At 40.6% G+C, this 19,414-nt stretch overlaps 3 protein-coding genes across 7 annotated transcripts; 2 read left to right on the forward strand and 1 right to left on the reverse strand.

Moving 5' to 3' along the window:
* Positions 1-132: 132 nt before the first annotated feature.
* Positions 133-10,589, forward strand: pola2 (polymerase (DNA directed), alpha 2). Of its 2 annotated transcripts, XM_086137111.1 has the most exons (18): positions 133-469; positions 612-736; positions 845-930; positions 1,025-1,082; positions 1,187-1,296; positions 2,550-2,749; positions 3,317-3,405; positions 4,409-4,561; positions 6,772-6,834; positions 6,944-6,995; positions 7,137-7,255; positions 7,354-7,392; positions 7,548-7,621; positions 8,151-8,253; positions 8,340-8,446; positions 9,137-9,193; positions 9,269-9,395; positions 9,469-10,589. In XM_086137111.1, exons 1-18 carry the CDS (start codon positions 385-387, stop codon positions 9,622-9,624), a joined length of 1,803 nt encoding a protein of 600 aa, XP_085993237.1. In that variant the 5' UTR covers positions 133-384; the 3' UTR covers positions 9,625-10,589. The 2 variants fall into 2 exon arrangements, with proteins under 2 accessions (XP_085993237.1, XP_085993228.1); XM_086137102.1 differs by having other exon boundaries at positions 9,137-9,395.
* LOC147208547 (uncharacterized) lies at positions 8,013-14,485 on the reverse strand. Of its 2 annotated transcripts, none has more exons than XM_086137132.1 (10): positions 14,349-14,485; positions 13,925-14,078; positions 13,763-13,846; positions 12,855-12,930; positions 12,411-12,761; positions 12,180-12,312; positions 10,867-11,493; positions 10,630-10,782; positions 10,510-10,550; positions 8,013-10,432 (listed from the first exon to the last, which is right to left on the reverse strand). In XM_086137132.1, the coding sequence occupies exons 1-10, from the start codon at positions 14,453-14,455 to the stop codon at positions 10,347-10,349; spliced, it is 1,812 nt and encodes a 603-aa protein (XP_085993258.1). In that variant the 5' UTR covers positions 14,456-14,485; the 3' UTR covers positions 8,013-10,346. The 2 variants fall into 2 exon arrangements, with proteins under 2 accessions (XP_085993258.1, XP_085993249.1); XM_086137123.1 differs by having other exon boundaries at positions 10,630-10,794.
* zdhhc24 (zDHHC palmitoyltransferase 24) lies at positions 14,435-19,383 on the forward strand. 3 transcript variants are annotated; one of them, XM_086137166.1, is made up of 4 exons: positions 14,435-15,396; positions 15,582-15,910; positions 16,140-16,417; positions 17,399-17,618. In XM_086137166.1, the coding sequence occupies exons 2-4, from the start codon at positions 15,606-15,608 to the stop codon at positions 17,419-17,421; spliced, it is 606 nt and encodes a 201-aa protein (XP_085993292.1). In that variant the 5' UTR covers positions 14,435-15,396; positions 15,582-15,605; the 3' UTR covers positions 17,422-17,618. The 3 variants fall into 3 exon arrangements, with proteins under 3 accessions (XP_085993292.1, XP_085993273.1, XP_085993283.1); XM_086137147.1 differs by having other exon boundaries at positions 14,739-15,396; positions 17,469-19,383; XM_086137157.1 differs by lacking the exon at positions 14,435-15,396 and having other exon boundaries at positions 15,405-15,910; positions 17,469-19,383.
* The last annotated feature ends 31 nt before the right edge of the window (positions 19,384-19,414 follow it).

Below are 19,414 nucleotides of genomic sequence, written 5' to 3' on the forward strand. Positions count from 1 at the left end.
TGTATACTATACAGTATATAAAATGGATGGTTTGAAATGAAATGTGTGATATGCACTCCGAAACAGCAGATGGCGGTAATGCGTCCAATTTCTGCCGTTCACCCGCCAGCACAAAAAGGAAAACTAGCGGAAAGGGAGGAAGCGCAAAAGCGTATTTTCGCGGTAAAATGAAACGGGCTTCCTTCACTTCTGACCAAATATCCGAATGGCGGGTGCTCTCAGAGTTAAATTCAAGTTTGTAGTTATGTCGAAGTGTCTATTTCCAAAGATTGGACTGGTGCTATGACTTCCGATTGACGCAACTGCTAGTCGCTTAACCATTACCTCGAATTGTGCCCTTACTTTTCGCTCTTGTTTTCCTCGTCGACTCAAGAACGTACAACGATGTCACAGGTAACATCAGAAGACTTGAAATCAGAACTCGAAATGTTCTGCATAGCTTGTAACGATGACTCCGCCTTGGACAAAAGTAAGCAGCGAATTTAAGATAATTCCTCTCCACTCGTTACGCTGGGTCGCGACCATTTGTTTTCTGCTCAGTTATTGTTTGCAGTTTTACATTAACAAAACATTTCAAGTGTGTTGTGTTGTTTGTCTCTTGTGTCCCTTAGTGGTAGAGCAATGCGTTTGCAACAGGATCCAAGCAGATGAGTGGGTTTTGGAGTGGGTTGCGTACAGCACCACTAAAAATGGACTGTTGCTTTCTGTGGACACCCTGGAACAATTTGAACACGAGGTAATTACAATAAACAATTCCGTAAATAACGCGCCTGATCTTTTTTTTGTCTTAAAGTACATTGTCATTAGGTTGCTGATTTTGAAACGTTGTTCATTATCTGTATAGGTGTTAAACAAGAGGATTAAATCCAAACAAAGCTTCAAGAGAGAAGAGCGAAACAGACCTAGAGACATTAACACAATACAGGATATGTATCCTTTTTTTTTTTAAGAAACCGATCCCATCAATTTTTTTGGATTGACATGTCAGGCCATCACATCACAGACCTTAACTTGTTAACTTAAGTATTAAAGCTGAAGAAGAAGAGGATCATCTACTGGACTGCTACTCTACTCCTGCAAAGGTTAGTTGTCACTTTAATATTTTGCTCTACTTGAAATTGTTTTCTTTATGTGTCCACTTAGTGTCTGTGTCATACACTCCCTGAGTTTGTGCGCTTGCATGCAGGGCTCCCAGAAACGAACGCTAACCACTCCAGAAAATCCTCATTCAAAGAAGAGCTCAGCCTTGTTGGCCAGTCCCGGTGTCCTGCTATCTCCTTCGTCCTTTTCTCCCAGGTACTCTACCATAAACAGTCTTCATCCACATTCAAAAAGCTAAACAGTGACAGCAGCGGCGATATCAACGGAGAGGTGATGTGCAGATTTCCATCTGGGTGTTTGAAATTCTTCTTAGTGTTTCATTATTCCTCAAGTAATAATCTTGATTCCGCGGGCATTTAAAAAACAACCTAAAATGACCAGTTAAAAAGCAAATTAGTGTACGAATGAAGGAGGATTTTAGGAAATTATCTGCAAAACCAAAACACTGTAGAACATTGTGCTTATAAAATAATATACATCACTATTCTCTTTGTCATTCTAGGGCAAATTGATGTAATAATAATAATGATTGATCTTATTTTCATTGCTTACAAAGTGCAAACGCTTTTTGCCAAACTTTGAGTTTAAGGAAGAACAAAATTTAAAATGTCAACCAGCCACTTGATCTGGATATTGTATACATTCTGCATACAGTATGTTAATATCCCTAATTCAAACACACAGACAGTTCTTTTTTTATTACGCGCGGCAATAACGTGACATCATCTTTACTGGACGTCTCCATGAAATGAAGAGAAGGGGAAGTGTTGCTTCATTTCCCCATAATATAGGGAATATAAAATAAAGGATATCTTAATAATAATTCCACTGCCTCCCGCATCGCTCCCTTGTCTATATAAGATGATAAAAAATGAGCCCCTACACCTAATTGCGTGTGTCACTTGACGTCATGCTTTGTGCGCCTGCGTATTACATCACGGACGCGTTCAAGTAACATTAGATGATACATATGTTTTATCATTTGAATGAGAACATAAAAATAGTGGATTTAACGAAAAAAAAAATCTTAAATTGACATCATGTCCTGCAGTGTGAGCATAGCCTATCTGACCACGACATTTAGCTGTCGAGATAAAAACTACATGTAAATGAAATATTCTGCACCTCACCTTTGCGAAGAGCTTTGAAATCCGCATCAAATACCAGAATCAGGGATCATATATGTTTTTGTTTCACTACATATCCTACAGAATAGTTCACATGCCCGCAAAGTGTTTTTTTTTTTGCTTGTTTGTTTTTCCGCTGTTGATTTTAATCTGAATTTTGAATGTTTCTAATATAATGCATTTTTTAAATGTTATCTACAGTGTATTCTAGTCATCGTTTTGTATTTGTTCCACATTGAATTTAACCCAAGTATTTAAGTAGCCTACAACCTCAAAATTGACGTCTATAGAAATGGACTTTTATTGCCCTCGTCACTGCAGTGCCACTCCCTCACAGAAGTACAGCCAACGTGGAGGGAAAGGAGAGGTGGTGGTCTCGTTTGGGGCTGTGCAGGGTACACGTTGGGCTGGCAGGAGGGCTTCTGATGCAGTGATGCAGCTGGAGCTGCTGGAAGGGCCGGAGAATTCCCTCCGTTGCAGCTACAAGTACATGTTCCAGAGACTGCGTGATATTCGGAATGGTGAGGGAAAAAAAATCAAAAGGAAACATTCACGTCACACTGTATACAATATCGCTCACATTGACCACATTAACACCTATTGTAAATTGTAGGGATGAGCGAGTACCGTTATAGGTATCCATTAAGTCTTCCTTGCCAATAGTTGGTGTTACACTAAGGCCGTTTGACACATCGGTAAAAAGGTCTTTGTTCACGATTACCTATTATTGGATTAATTTACATTTTAGATGTAAGTACAGCTGGTCAATATGACAATATATATTTCGAAGATGATAGATAAGATTTTATTGTGTGAATTGTTCTACTATCAGGTTATTGTCATTTGTTATCTGCTGCAAACTGCACGTAATTAATATTTCAAGTGGAGTTTAATTTGATGGGCAAAAAAGTTCACTTTTCAATCTCATGCTGCACTGCCGTCACCAACTGACAGTCTGAACAACATTCAATGAAGTGAATCACAATGCATAGTAACCGTACATAATTTTTACACTGGTGCATCTCGTATCTTTTTTTTTCCCAACATGATACTCACATAAACCTATTCTTGTTGGCCTTTTTCTAAAGTGTTGACTGAGAAGATTGAGGATCTGGGAGAAGAACTCGGGTCACATTTCAACATTGAAGAGTTTTCTCCAGTCTCACTGCCAGCGCAGGTGCAGTATAAGAACAAACACTCATTGTGGATTTTTTAAAAAATGTTATGGCATGTTGTTATTTATTATTTATATATTTGCTGTAAATTGTCTTCCCAAGGCGCCTTGTGCTTAATCTCAAAGGATGTCTGCCCCCCCCCCCTCCTCTCCAATTTCTCATCTAATATATAGTGTGGATTTGCATTTGTGTTAAATATGCACTCGTTTGGCACTTCATTTGGAACACCCACCCAATGGAATGTGCGCCAACCTGAGTTGTGTAAAAAGGAAAAAAAATCCTCCTTCAAGATAATGCTCAGTGATGTTGAACTTCACTAGCATTAAAAAAAAAAAAGAAGTCAATTACTAATATTTTGGAGGGTAAAAAGCTACTGCTGCGATTGATGCTACACAGTTCAACACCACAGTATAGGTGTCAAAAATAATCAACAACTATTGTAATACTTGAAAAACATTCTTTTACTTAAAATTGTCCACTTTCAGCGGTAATATTTCTGGTTTTTGTAGTCCTTCATGAAAGCAGACTATTTTTTGTGTTTAATCAAAATAAGACGCTTACAAACATCTGCTTTTACTTTGGGAAAACAATGAACGAACCAGTCACTGAAACAATTTCATATTGTTGGCAAGTCATCATTCTCTCTTGTGTGATATTGCTTCATTGTTGTGTTGTTTTTAATCACTAAACAGTGCCAAATATGCCACATAAATTAGTTAATAAACAGTTTTCGGGAGATATTTACTTTTAATACAAAATCCAATTTTATTTGGTTGATCGGTGGGATAATCAAATCTAAAAATTTGAAATGGTGATAGCCCTACACCATGGCAAACAACTATGAAGAAATATTCAAAAAATATCTTGATGTTTTCAAAATAAAGCATGATCTTTGAACCAGGACATTGTTAATCATGACCTCTCTGGCATCATTGAATTATGCAGGTGTAAATGTTTCGGTACATCATTGCTGCTTCCCTCATGCTGTATTTGTCCTTTTCGTAGGACCGCATTTCAGTTTTGGGTCAGGTGTGCTGTGACAGTAATGGCAAATTGAACGCACAGTCTGTTTTGTTGGAAGCGGGACAAGAGCAAGGTGGTCAGCAAGTCCGTGTGGACCTGTCAGAGCTCCAGGAGTATTCCCTGTTTCCTGGCCAGGTGAGTTCAATCACAGCTACTATAAAGGGGTTTGTTGAAGCACGTTGCCCTCCTCGTGACTGCGATTATTGATGACTAAACACCGTTTGGTGGTTTCTCCTTTGCCTTTGCACTAAGACGGTGTGCAGCAGGTTAAATGGGCCACCTAAAGTAACCGAGTTTGCCAAGGAGCTGGTTTGGAGACTGGCCAGTGTCCGACCGAGAGCTCACACAGCAATAATTCTCACATGGGAATGTTTAACTGACTAAAGTGTGCACATAAGGCGTGTTTCCAACTTTAGGACAGTTCTGCTTTTTGTTTTCCATGTCAAAAATACACTCTGAACGGTTTCTAAGTACTAGAGCTGTGTACAAATCGCTGGAGTTTCGAGTGGGCGTTGAATCCCAAATTTCCCCTGGGATCAGAAACTAAATCTTGTAATACTGTGCACTGTCTCTTTAAGAGAGCTATGTGGGGAGTGTGCATGCTTTGTGTGGTCGCAAGTGGGTTGTCAGGCTGTTAACACAGAACTTGGTTCCTTCAAACATAACTTGTTACGTGTGTGTTAATAGTTAGTTTGCCAGCTCAAGGGCTTTAACTCAACTGTTGAGCAGTACAGTTTTAAATGAAGCCCATCTGCGCAGTGTTTCAAACCTCTGTCGTTAGCCTGGCAACAGAACGAAAGCCGGTTGCTCCAGAGAGAACGTCTCCTCAGCGAGTTCAGTGATTCTCAAACAGTGTGCCGTGTCACACTTGTGCGCCGTGGGAAATTATCCAACTTCGATTATCTTGCCCAAAAAAAAGTATGTTTTCCAAATAAAAATGTTTTGTTAATTTCTCGGTGCCAATGTCTAGTAACAGGTAAAACAAACAAATCATTGTTTTTCTTGCTCAAATTGGGGCTGAGGTGTTACCATCCTCACCATGCGCCATGACGTGCATATATTTTATAACTTCTACGGACTCACTTTCTTTGACAGAAAACTCACTTTAAGTTAAGAGTTCCAGTAAAATGTGTTGAATAAATATTAAATGTCAACATTTCGTCAACGAATATTTGCGTCGTAGCCTGCGACACACGTTTCTATTAGCAGGGCGTGATGTCAGTCAGGGGGCTGTTGTTAAAAAATTTTTAAAAAACAGCTGCCTTTCATGTCCAATTCACCGAGGGTACTTGCTAAGAATGTGAATCTGGGCGGCCAAGAGAATCATTTTTAAACGGTACACGTGAGCTACGATAGTTGGCACGCTGCGAACGTTTGTCCCGTGCCTCGTTCATCTTAGCGGCCGTTCTGGCTGTTGCTCATTACGGCGTGCGTGTGTAAGTGTGAGTGTGTGCGGTAACGGGGCGATCGCGGGAGGTTGGTTGATCGAAAAGTAGATCTTCCATCAAAAAAGTTTGGGCACCCCTCCTCTATGGGATGAACTGCAGGGGGAAAAAAAAACTTTTAATCATGAATGCTTGTTGTTTGTGTATTTGTAGCCAACTTAGTCATGTTGATAGCAGGCTAATATAGCTCATATAGATACATACAGCATGTGTTGCCTTCATTATAAAGCTTTTTTATTTTTTGCTGCTCCAGACATACAGTATGTTTTTTGTTTATTTTGGTCCAATATGGCTCTTTCAACATTTTGGGTTGCCAACCCCTGACTTAAGTCATATTATAAAGTAAAAATGCTCCACATTGAGTACACATTTTGGCTACTCCACCCACATCTGGTCTCAACCATCATACTAAAGGATGAAGGTGTACACAATGCAATGTGATGATTGGTTGAGACAGAGTGAATCTGCTCTTTGGTGTGACAGCAAGAATGGGATCGCGAAGAAATGAATATAAAACATAGTATTAAAAACATATAAAAACAAAAACAAAGCTTGTTGTCTGTTTAAGAGGGAGGAAATTTCATCTGTGCTGTATGTTACACATATAACACATTTGTCAATAAAGTTGTACTTGATACTTGACTTGATATAGCGAATAAACTGAGAGTGAACAAAAAATGGGTTCATTGTTTATGGATACTGTTATGTAGCACTGTACTAAATAGTTCTATTCACTATTTAACACCATTACGCCAACACAACCTCTTGTGGACAAAACAACCACATCAGTGTTTGCTGTTCCAAAATTGTAACATGGCAACCAGGAGTGGACTGGACTGCTTGGTGGAAAAATGTTTTGAAAAACACTCTTGAGCTTTCTAAACATTTGCCGTTCTCCAGGTGGTGGCAATGGAAGGAATGAACACAACAGGACGGAAACTGGTGGTTTCTAAACTCTATGAGGTCAGCTCGAGTTAATACCCTACACGACATCTTCAGCTTCATCGTTTTGAAACCATAGCTCATCTCTATCAATGTGTTTTGATCATGGTGATGTTTTTCTCTTTTCCAGGGAGTCCCACTTCCCTTCTACTCATCAGCAGGGAAAATGGAGCCGGCTGAAGGTAAGGAAGGATGCAGGAGGTTATCGGTTGCTTTTTTGGTTGTTGACAAAGTGCAGCTCGGCCGCCCCTAGTTTCACCTTCATCGTGAATCTAAATTAAAATATTATTTTCATTCTCTGTTGTGATCCCATGCAATTCCAGAGCCTGTCAGTGTGCTTGTAGCTTGTGGACCTTACACACCTTCTGACAGCCTGAACTTTGAACCTCTCCTGGACCTGATCCATGTTATTGGAAGGGATCGCCCTGACATCTGCATACTTGTAAATCCTCTTTCATCTGGGTTACAGCGCTTGCACATCTTCAAAAATCAATTTTTCAAATGAATGATTAACTGTTGAACCTGGATTCTTTTCTGCAGCTGGGCCCTTTTGTTGACTCTAAACACGAACAAATTGAGGTACGCTCACCACTAGATGTCATTTTGCATAGTCAAAGAAAAAATTTACATTGGTCACATCATGTTATTTGCTCCATGTTCAGCACTTTGTATACAGCAGTGGTTGTTTTAAAGTGTTCTGTAAATACAGTTGAGTTCTCAATTTCCTCAAACAGAAATCCCAGGTGACTGAGCCTTTTGAAGCCATTTTCTCAAGATGCATCGAAAGCATCGTGGAAGGCACAAAATCGTATGTTTCATTATCTGTCCACACTCAACATCATAAGCCTTTTAAACAGCATCCACGACACTATATAAATACCTTGTTGAAGTGCAGTCAGTTGTTGGCAAATCTGCCTCCTAGTTGAAGGCTTGTATATCAGCTCAGGCTGTGGACTTTGCATGTTCTACCTGTGCTTGCTTGCATTTTCTCTACATTAAAGAATGCCTCAAATGAGTCTCGGAAAGTCCTTAATGTAAATTGATTAATCCCAATAAAATGAAACTGGACATCCTTATTTTTTCCGCCAAACAGTGGAGTTCTAGCTCTTGTAAAATAAGAACCCCCACACTATCCTTTATTAGTCCCATGTTGAAGAAGTAAACACATCACAGCAACAAAGTACACAGTATAAACTATATATTTCACAATATAAGAAAACCTTTATTAGTCTCGCAATGGAGAAATTCTCAATATATCAAAATAATTGAAAATGGTCTGTCTGAATTAGCATTCAGTTTTCAAGCACAGCTTCCCGATGCTTGTTTTCTTGTTGCAGTGTCGGCTGTCGCCTGGTGTTTGTTCCCTCCCGGAGAGACGTCCACCATCATTACATCTACCCACAGCCACCCTTCCCCATGCCCAACCTCAGCAAGAACCCCGTGAGATACGCACCTTTGTCTAATTAAAAAAAAAAAGAGTCTTTATTCAAATATAGACAAACCTAAAATCATTTTAATCCCCGCAGCGCGTGACCCTCGTTCCTGATCCTTGCACCTTGCTGATTGAGGGTGTGACCTTTGGCTTGACCTCCACTGACATCCTGTTCCACTTGGGTGCGGAGGAGATCAGCTTGTGAGCAGGCAGCATATTGTCGCGTTTGGAAAAATAGCATGTATTTTTTGGGGGGGTGGGGGGCACATGACCTCTTCTGAGAGACTATATACTTTAATCACCTCTTTTAAAAACATGGCATGTTGATCATCTCGAGGACAGTCCACACATACAGTACACTTGGAGAGCAATAAACACACTTGATTTTTTTCCCCCCTTCATTATGTATGCGACCTCTCATATTTTAAAAAAATGAAGATGTTAAAAATCACCGCTTTACACACTTGTGCATGCTGCCTTCACAGCTGAGGATATAATGATATTAACCCTTTAATGCCTGACCCATCAAGGAATAGCCAGAAAAATCTGATTTTTGGGAACTGAGATGTTCATTAACCCTTACAACGAAATCCACAAAAATATTTTTGCCATATTATTTTGTTTTAGATATTTGTTGTATCACATTTATAAGCATTATGTAGATTACATCAAAAACTGAAAATTTGGGGAAAATCATATTTTAAACCTGCAATATCAAATTTGATAGATGATTTAATGTACTATAAAGAATGAGTTACATAATGAAATTGCATGTATCAAATATGATACGAATGGCATTATAGGGTTAAATGTATTGGACTTTACCTATTATGTCCGAATAATGTCCTATGTAGTCTTTTGCTCTCCACAAATGCTTGTTTCATTTTGCAGTGGCACTGGACCGGACAGATTTTCTCGCATTCTGAAGCACATACTGACGCAGAGAAGGTTGGATTGTGGGGGGGTTCAACCTATCAATCATCCTTGGAGTTTTATAAATCTGTTTTTGTGCTTTCCTGTCAGTTACTACCCGCTGTACCCACCTGTTGAGGATGTGAACATGGACTATGAGAAATTCCAGAATTTCGGTCAGATGCCACTCACACCAGACATTCTCCTCATTCCATCTGAGCTACGCTACTTTGTTAAGGTACAGAACAACCTCATCACAGTGTGTCCTTCCTTTTTTCTTCTCTATTAATGTACCCATCGAAACTCTGCAGGATGTCATTGGCTGTGTATGTGTCAATCCCGGACGCCTGACTAAAGGCCACGTGGGCGGAACCTATGGAAGGCTGCTTATTCAACGCGCCGCCTCATCAGATGACGACAACAGACGAGTCAGCCGCTGTTTGGCGGCTCAGGTTGTGAAGATTTAACTGAAATAAGGACTAATAATACAAATGTAAGCCTGTTTCAAACCAACCACCTGGCCCTCTGAAAACCATTCAACAGATTTTTTTTTTTCCCATAAAGTACTGGGGTAGTCTGATCATCTTTTGACACTGTGCTCTTCTGACCATCCAGCAGCAATGAATCGAAAATGTTACCTGTATGAGAGTTTTTGTGTATAAAGTTTATACTCAATGACTGCAACATTAGGTTATACGTACAACGTGCGAGAATTCTGCCTAAATGCCACATATTTATATTTGCTTTTTTAGTCTGTGAGGGGGGGGTCAAGTTGTTCAGCAGTGGATACTACAATCAAAACAAAACAATTATTTTTGAAATGTAATTTTTTTTTAACCAGTTGTGTTTTTGATCTCATTAGAGCCTGAAATGTTTCAAATGGGGCAAGTAAATGAATAGCCTCCCCTTACATCCAGGCAAAGTACGGTAGCTAAGTTTGTGTTGTCATATTGACAAGCTCGTCCAGGAGTTTCAACTACACACTCGACATATTTCCATATCTCTTTAGAACTGACTACTACCAGTATCCCTTTGATCAATTATAGAATTTCAACCCTTTTACAAAAAATGGATGATGCCACTTTGTTTGCATAGCTACAACAACATGAGATCACACATACTTTTTAGGTAGGTGGGCTCCTTATAGGAGGATAAGAGCGTTGGGAAACTATAAATACTGTAATAGCAATCAGTCATAAAAATTGTCAAACTCATCAGAGTCGCTTTGCCGATCTGTGTGTGTTTCTCCTCGGAAAATGTCCATGTTACAGGTTACTGGAAAGTAAACAAAACCTGAATGAACCTCCACAAACTATTAAGTTTGCATTTTGGCTTAATTTTTGTGATGATACCTTTGGTGGTTGTACTTTTCGGTTCCTCGACTGCTTTTTCTCTGTAAAATAAAATATGGAGGTAGATTCATTTAACAATGCATGCTTTTTACTGTGCTCCATCTGTTCTAGTTGACTTACTCTCTTATCTTTGTCTGAGGTTGAGGTGCAAGGAGATTCTCAATGTCATCATCACCTGACTCACTTGAGTCCTCATCAGATGTTCCTGTTCTGTATCCCTCCTTGCTGTTGTCATCTTCAGAACACTCTTGCAGGATAAAGTGCACCCTGGGCCTGAAAGCACATCTATTTTGTTCACCTCTATCAAGTATGGAAAAAGCAATTTAATTCAGCCAACTTCAAAGATTCAAATTCAACTTGTTCTGTTGAGGTGAGATGATGATGATGTCGTCAGAATCTTTCTCTTCTCTCTCCTCACTTATTTGCTCCTCTTCATCCGACCTGTCCTCTTCTATATTGTCCTCACTCCCATCACCATCCTCTTCCTCTTCTTGAGCTGAATCCTCTTCTTTACTGTTCTTGTACAGCTCGTCTGAAATGTCGCAACATTGATCTTCGTCAGACTCATTCTCCCGCTCATCTTCTGGTGATGTCTCTTCATCCTCACTGTCCTCCCCCATGTCACTCTCTTCTTTCCCATCAATTTTACAGTCTGCCTTTTCATCTTCTTCCAGTCCTTTATTGTTTACTCCTTCAACAGCCTTGTCACTTTCACCGCTCGACTCCTCAGACCGGGATGATGAATTGCACCTGCTGCTGCTCTCTGATTGGCGCAAAGGACTCTGACTCACTTCACGTTCACTTTGCACTTCACTGATAGAACAGCTTTTTGGGCTTTCACATTCTTGTGTCTCGTTCCTGGTCTTCCTTGGTAATCCAGCGAGTCCAGTGATGTTTCTCCTCATCCTGCTGCTGGTGCTGCCTTTGTGTGATGATGCTTCACTCTCCGATATCTGCGCCATTACAGGTGAGGAAGTCTTCGATCTGGAAACGTAAAGAGTTGAATATGCCATTTGATTCAAGTGCAGTCCATTTATTTGGGGCAGTGATTCTCAAACATTTTACACCAAGTACCACTTGAAAAAAAAAGCTATCTAAATGCCACCACAATGACCATCATTACAATAGAATAACACTGAGCTGTTCACTGAGTTTCTACGATATAAACAAGCAAAAAAAGGGAGAAGTGGCAAGCCTTATTGGGGGCTCACGATTTGGCAAGAAAAGGGTCACTCGCTTCTTTTGGACTCAGTTATTCATTAAGGCTTAATGTGTTTACAATTCACAGCATAAACTGTTAACAAGGGAACCTCTTCCTGTGTAGCATCGCAATGGTTTGTGCTTCGGTTAACAGTGACGAGAGGGCCAAAGTATTTCAAACAGTATGATGATGTCTTGTGGTAATAATGTAGGGTGGTTGTAATGTAAAACCACAATAATAAACAAAAGTAATACCTCTACAATGGTGTGACGAAAAAGTGAGCTGATACTTTTTGATACAGCTCTTGTACTGGACTAAGTGATTGCCTGATGAGCGTCTTTTTTTTAACTCAAGTTTCATTAGAGTACACAACCAGGGCCTTCAGTGAAAGGAAACGTGAGTAATCATATGATGAGAGAATAGGATTGTTTAGTGTGTAAAAAAAAAAAAAAAGAATGAAAAGTCTTACTCCAATGAATTGCTTCTGTCTCGCTCCAAGGAGGTGTTTGTTTTCCTCCTCTTCTTCTCACTCTTAACCTGTCTGTTCCCCGTGCTGCTGCTGCTGCTGTCTCTGTTTTCACCACACTCACTGGACAGACGGACTATTTAACAGAGAATGACAAACACATAAGGACACAAAGATACGTATATAGATGCGTGACACACAAAAAGCAAAGCCGTGTAAATGTATTAATCACACCCGGTTTAAAATCCAACTCCTGGGATAGATGAACATTCTTCCTCCTTGAGCTGCCGCTTGTCACTGCGTCCTCTGGATAAGACACCACAGGGGAGTGGCGACCATCAGCCTGATTGGTAGCCCATCCTGGTAGATTTTGCCTAGCCCTGCATTGACGTGATGGAGTGGCAATGAGGTGCTGGAGCTGGAAGCTCTGAGGACATGGAAGTAAAGTCGGAGGCAATACGGAAGCGGTGATGGTCTGGTCTGAATGGGACCGAGAGGAAAGTGAGTCCATGTAGAGAGGAAAAGAACCCCTGAGGCCATTGTACGCTTGGGTAGCGGCATCTATCTGTGGCTTTCTGCCATGACCTATGCAAAGATACCACACATGCTGCAAATGACAGGGAAAATGACATACTACAGTAACAAATAATGATGTACCCACCTATTTTCTATACTTACCCTGTAAAAATACTGATTTACCAACAGAAGATGCGGACACAAATTCTTCCTCTCTATTCATGCACTCTTCCATCCTCTGTTGGAGAGACATACCTGTGCACTCATATCACACTACACACATTCACTATAATAAACAGCAACAACTGATACAATGTGGACTGGGACGGCAGTACTACACCCTGTGAGTAAGTGATTCAACTACTAGCAAATAGGAGAAGGCAGTAATGTTTTAATATGTTGATAATTTTCTATTTCAATTCAACTAATAGCTTTTAAAAGTTGGAAAGATTTTTCATGTTCAGTTCGGGGGGGGGGGGAATTTAGCATTAGCGATTGCCTAGGGCCCCTGAGATCTACTGACAAAACACTCAAGAGTTGTTGAATTTAAAGCAATTATTTTTAGAACCAGGATTGTTTCGACTGCCCCCACCCTTCTCATGCAATGGACAATTGCATCTTATTGCAGATGTGCAGACTTGTTTTAGGAAAACAACCTTGTTGGGGCAATGTGAACAAAACAAAGTGGCAGTATATCAGTGAAGGGGAGGAGAGAAAAATGTAAACGCTGTTTTTATCAAAACTACCAAAGGATTAAAAAAAATAAATTTAAATATATATATAAAATATAAAAAAATATAACCAGCAGGACCAAAAGCCAGATGGTCTTGCTGGTAACACTTGGCATCAGCCAGGGAGGATACAGTCGAGATGAAGTGGTGAGTGACACGAGTGATGCTTTTCATAACGAAGATGTGAGTAGGTAAGCCGTCAAAAATGGTCAGTTATATGTTAAATGTTGATTGCTGTTCTTAACAATTACAACCAACCTGTTAAAATGATTCATTTGGTAGATATTAATCCTCAAGGACTTTTTTTTAAACTTTTGCAGTGCATGGTACAGTTTTTACCTGACTTTTGGGATATGGTGTTTTATCGCTCAGTTGTTTGTGCCTGTTGGGAGAGCTCTCAACCAGAAATGGTTCATACTCCATCTAGAGTGGTCAAACCATTGATCAGGATTTAATTTTTTTTTTTTTAAGGCCTCTTTGATGTTTTCACAGCCTCTCTACCCGAATCGTCTTCATGGCAGCAGTGGCTGCCATCATCTCTCTCAGTGTGTCTTGAGCCCTGTCAAACTGCTTCAGCAGCTCCTGGTTCTGATGTTGGGCAGCATGCTCTCTATCCTTCAGTTCCTGCCAACGTTGACACAGATGTATCATCTGACTGAAGAGAACATGAACAGACAGTTAAGGTAACAAGAATATAACTAACTCCCCCACAAGTATGTAACAATACACAAGATAAAGTTCAGCTACTTATGGCATTTGGTGCCTCTGAGATGAAAATTCATATTCTAAAGCAATTGGCTTTTGGGCACTGGACAGTGGAAGAAGTGTGCAACATGATGAAAGATCATTGTGGAAGTAATACTGTTAAAAATAAATAAATCCAGAGCCAACAGCTGTTACCCCTGGGAGCAATCATGGATCTTACCTTGTTTTGTGAATATTTCCTGTCATATTTCTATAAATGCTGAAAGTGTTTACATTCCGGCCATTCAGATGACCAAGTGACAGTAAATTCTCCTCAGATGCAGCCATGACAGCAGATTTGTAAAGACTGCTGAGATTAAGGTCACATCGGGGGAGGGAGTATAGGCAGGAAATCCGCTTTGTGTTCAGAACATTTGCATATACTGTACAGGCATGTGGCCAATGTAATATATCTGCAGGACTACATACATATATGTGGGTGTGTATATGAACACACACATATGTATGTGTGTGTGTGTGTGTGTGTGTATGTATGTATATATATATATATATATATATGAACAAACTACTTCACTAAAGTCTTGTCAGCAGAAGAATAGCAATGCATTTAAGTACTAAATGGGTGTTTAAAATTTTAAAAATTTGCTTTACTGTAATTTGTTATTTGTTGATTTCTTGTTTGTGTTCTAGATTATCGTTTTCCCATCATTTTATTGACTTATTTATAGTAAGAAAATGGGTTTCAGAAAATGTATTGCTATTTATTATTTATTCTTTTTTGCTGACATTCAAATTTCTCCACTCTCGACAGCCTGGAACGTTGTGAATGTAACTGTTTCACCTGGGATGTATTTTTACATAACACCAGAATTTGTTATAGAAATATATGTACAGTACTGCAGTGTGCGGCGATGAGACAAGCAATGTCAAACCAAATCCAATCTTTAATGTGACTTTCTTGTTTTGTTTGGTTAGTTATATGTGTAGAATGTGCAGGTGACGTTTGAATTTGTTTATTCGTTTTAACGCAGATTTTACCCACGACATTTAAATGGCATTCTATGCAATCCCAACCGTCACCATAAAGTGCACCAAACGTGAAAGAAATATCTTCTGGAAATGATGTGATTTTCTTATATTGCTGTTGTGCAGATAAGAGATTTTAAATATACATTTTACATTTACCCACCACGATCCCGGATGTGACGTCGTCTCAACGTCTCGGTTCAGCCAATCCGGCAACTACAACCAACGCCTTACCAAGAGAGGTGCGCACGAATGGCTATTATTTATGATTTGTTATACCCCATGCACGCTTTTATAATAAATCTGAGCCAACATACATCCGGTTTACGAAAGCTAACCGACTGGCTCGTTGGCTATTGGAGCTCGCTAGCCCTTCGCGGTGCGTGTGTCAAATCAGTTCTTCCGGTTTGTTGTCGTCCCTTGACAGGCGAGCATCGCATCGCCAGGAGGCATGACGAGCTATGCAGCCACCGTGTTTCGCAAGGTTGAGAGTACGCGCTACCACCTCCCTGTGATCTTCAACACCTTCCTGGTTTTCTCCATTACCGGGGAGGTGAGCTACCTGGTGCTGGTCGAGGCTCCGCTACAGGCGGACCAGAAGAAGACGGAGTGGTCCTCTCGATGGAAATCCATGCACCTGCTGGCCCAATACTTTATGCTTTGCAACATTTGCTGGAACGCCGTGCTATTTGTCCGAACTAGCTCCAGCATCAAGGGCGTGTTCCTGGGAGGGGATGGTGTGGGTCAGGGATGGAGGTGAGCCGGTTTTGCTGTCGTAAACCTATTCATTTGAGGTCAGTTTCATGGGCCTCAGAGTTCTGACGTTGTTGTTGTCATCATCATTACAAAAAAAAAAAAAAAAAAGTTCTCTTGCTGATTTGGTGCTATCTCTACTGTCATTTGTTTGAACATTGTGGCATATATGTGTGAATCTAAGAATTGCCATCTAAGAGGAGGCCTGGATGTTTTTAAAAATATCCTACAGGTACTGTTACGCGTGTGAGACACACACTCCTCCACGCTGTTCCCACTGCTACGATTGCAAAGTGTGCGTGCTGCGGCGGGACCACCACTGCGTATTCTTTGGGCAATGCGTGGGGTTCCGCAACTATCGGTACTTCCTGAGCTGCTTGCTGTTCATGTGGTCGGGTCTCCTGTACGCCACGCTGATGAACGCTGAGGTCTTCATCGTCATACTGAAAGAAGGCGTGACTGTGCACAGTGTCCTGCTGCTGCTGATACCCTGGGTCATGCTGATTTCAGGTACAGTGGAACCCATCGTTACGAACGCACTTGGCTGTTTGTCACCTGAAACGTTCATGTTGATATTTTTTTTTATTGGCAAAGCTTGCCACAACATGGGACCTGCTTCTGCATTCATTCATAACAACGTGGCCTCTGTGATTGGGTGAATTTATTGTACGTACAAACGTTGCTTGTAAAAATGGGCAATCGTAAGCAGACCTCGAATTTTGCATTAATCAAAAATGTACATGGCGCTGTGAGAATTGTGATTGAAAGAAGCATGTTTGTGCATATATAAATCAGCATGTATTGTATTGTATTGTATAAGCGGAGGTTCTGACTGCCCACATGATACAACAGCTTTCTATTTGCTACCGTAGAAGAGACATTGAGTTTAATGGAGCGTTTGGGAGCATTTACAACCAACCGTAACCTTTAAATTATTCTGAGGTCTGATTAAGAGTGAAAACAACAGCACAACCATCGCAATGAGTTACGCACGGAACCAGTGATGTTAAAATAGCGTGAGGCGCACAGCACGGATCCGTTTGCTCATCTGTGCTGAGACGGTTTGCATCACGAAACATGTACGTAACTAGAGCTATATTTTTTACAAACATTTTGTGCGCAACTTGAAAAGTTTGTATAAACCTAATTCCAATGAAGTTGGGACGTTGTGATGAACACCAAGAACAACAAAATGATTTGTCAATCATGTTAAACCTATATTTAATTGATTATGTTACAAAGACAAGATATTTAATGTTCAATGATCAACATTATTGTTTTTAGCAAATAATCATTAATTTTGGAGCTAAGCCCTTCAGTGATTTATAGACCAGCCATACTTTAAAAATCTATTTTACATCTGACTGGGAGCCAGTGTCAAGACTTTAAGACTCAAGTAATATTTTCTGATCTTTTTGTTCTTGTCAGAACTGGAGCTGCAGCATTCTGAATGACCTGCAGTTGTTTGATGCTCTTCTGTTTTCTCTGAAGTTTTGTTGTGCCAAATGGACTGAGTCATGCTCATAGTCCTGGTAACGTCGATGTCCCTCTCTTCCACCAGGTCAGGTCTCGGCACGTGCCTTCACCTTTGCCTTCATTGCCGACACATGTGTCGTGGGCTTCCTATTGGTCTCTGCATTCTTCTTCTTCCATCTCTTCCTGCTTTTCCGGGGACAAACCACAAGGGAGTGGTACTCATCTCGCCGCCCCTATAACCTTGGACTTCTGGAGAACTTGCGTCACACCTTTGGCAGTTGCTGGTACCTTTGCTGGCTCTGCCCACTTATCCCGTCACCTCTACCTGGGGATGGGATACACTTTCAGGTGACGGGATCACTCGAACCTACCCGGCAATAACTCCGGGGGTTGGCTCTACTCAGCAAAGACTTTACTGAATTGTTTTTGTAAATGCTTGACTCTTTGAATTTTCCCTCAGTTTGTGTTTATAATGATGACTACATGTTATGGTTTTATGACTATTGCCACTGCCCTCAAGCACTCTTTGTCATCATTTTGCACTAATGGTGATGGTGAAAATAAATCCCAAGTATGCAGTTAGCGCACATCATGAAACACCACGACCCTTAGACAGTCACTGTTTTTGTAGAAAATCATCAAGAGAACATAGAGTGGGGGGGAAATCAGACCAAGGGTGTCACTTGCCCCTCAGGGACTTTTGCTTCTGGGTACACCCTAGATCCTTGGAGGAAGCGGAGAATGGTGTGCCTGTCAACACTGTCCGTTGAGGATGTGGATGACATCTACATTTTCGGCCTTCCGATAACAGGTATGCTGCTGTTTAGTGTTGGCAGTTTCCTGATCTATCGCAAAATTCAACCGACGGGAGCGGCTCTATTGGAAGTGAAGAGGCTGCCGGTCTAAGGATGGCGTAACGCGGATGTCCAACACTCAGACTCAGACTGTGCTCAACCACAAACTGTTGCGGTTTTGGAGCGTCTCTGCAAGATGGTCAAGAACTTGGAGAAACTGGAATCCGTGCTCAAATATTGACTGAAATCACGGATTTGGCTGATCGACGCCACTAAAGAGACATAAGCCACGGACTCAAGGCTGTCTTAAATTCTTGGGCAGCCTGCTACCAAAACAACATCTGCTATCTCGACCTTCCCCTGATGAAAGTACGCATGGAAGCTAGTCCCCCACCATCACCCCCTCCCTCATACATTCCCTTGTTTCACCGTCTTCATTGTTTATGTCTTGTGACCTGTTGTAACTGTCATATGCTTGTGCAGGAGTTTTTTGCCTCACTCAAATTATCCTCAAATGAGGGTAGTTCGAGCGTGGTTTTTTTTTCTCCCCCTCTCCCTCCCTTGTTTCTTTCTGACTTTCGGGTTGAGTGAACGCTGGCGCGTTTTGGCTGCCGCTGCTCAACCCGTATTGTTTTGTGTTTTTTGTTATTGTAAAGTGTCCTTGGGTGTCTTGAAAGGCGCTTATAAATAAAATCTATTATTATTATTATTATTACTTGCGAACCACCTCATACCAATTATTGCATGACTTAACATTGTTTGCCAGAGAATGATCAGTACATGCCTTTGGCCCCACACTACTGACGAATTAGCAATCCATCACCTCCTACTCCACCACTTGCCTTATTAAATCCCTTTTTATCGCGCTTTTCAGTTTTTCCCCTCCCTGTAGTAAAGCACTTATTGTGACGTCTGGAAATAACTTTTTTTACAGCCCAAAATATGTTCTCAATATTGTACAAGTATTCACTACAACGTGTTAAAACATTTGAAATTTACGTGGGTATTTGGCCTTGATGAAATAAACTGTCTAAATCATCTCAATTTAATGTCTTTGGCAGTAGTGTTTTTTTTTTTGTTTTGTAAATATAATTTAGTCGTCATCGAATTGTTTCCAAGGTCCATCAGCGGTCGTGAATTGAAATGATCCACTTCGGCTGTTTGTTTTTTTTTGACGTTGCCAATTAAAACGTAGATTTAAGAGAATATTTAGTTGGTTGATTTTTGTGTCACGACT

The sequence above is a fragment of the Hippocampus guttulatus genome, chromosome 2 (genome assembly GCF_054856545.1).
Source record: "Hippocampus guttulatus isolate MCC_2025c chromosome 2, RoL_Hgut_1.0, whole genome shotgun sequence".
NCBI classification, from domain to species: domain Eukaryota; kingdom Metazoa; phylum Chordata; class Actinopteri; order Syngnathiformes; family Syngnathidae; genus Hippocampus; species Hippocampus guttulatus.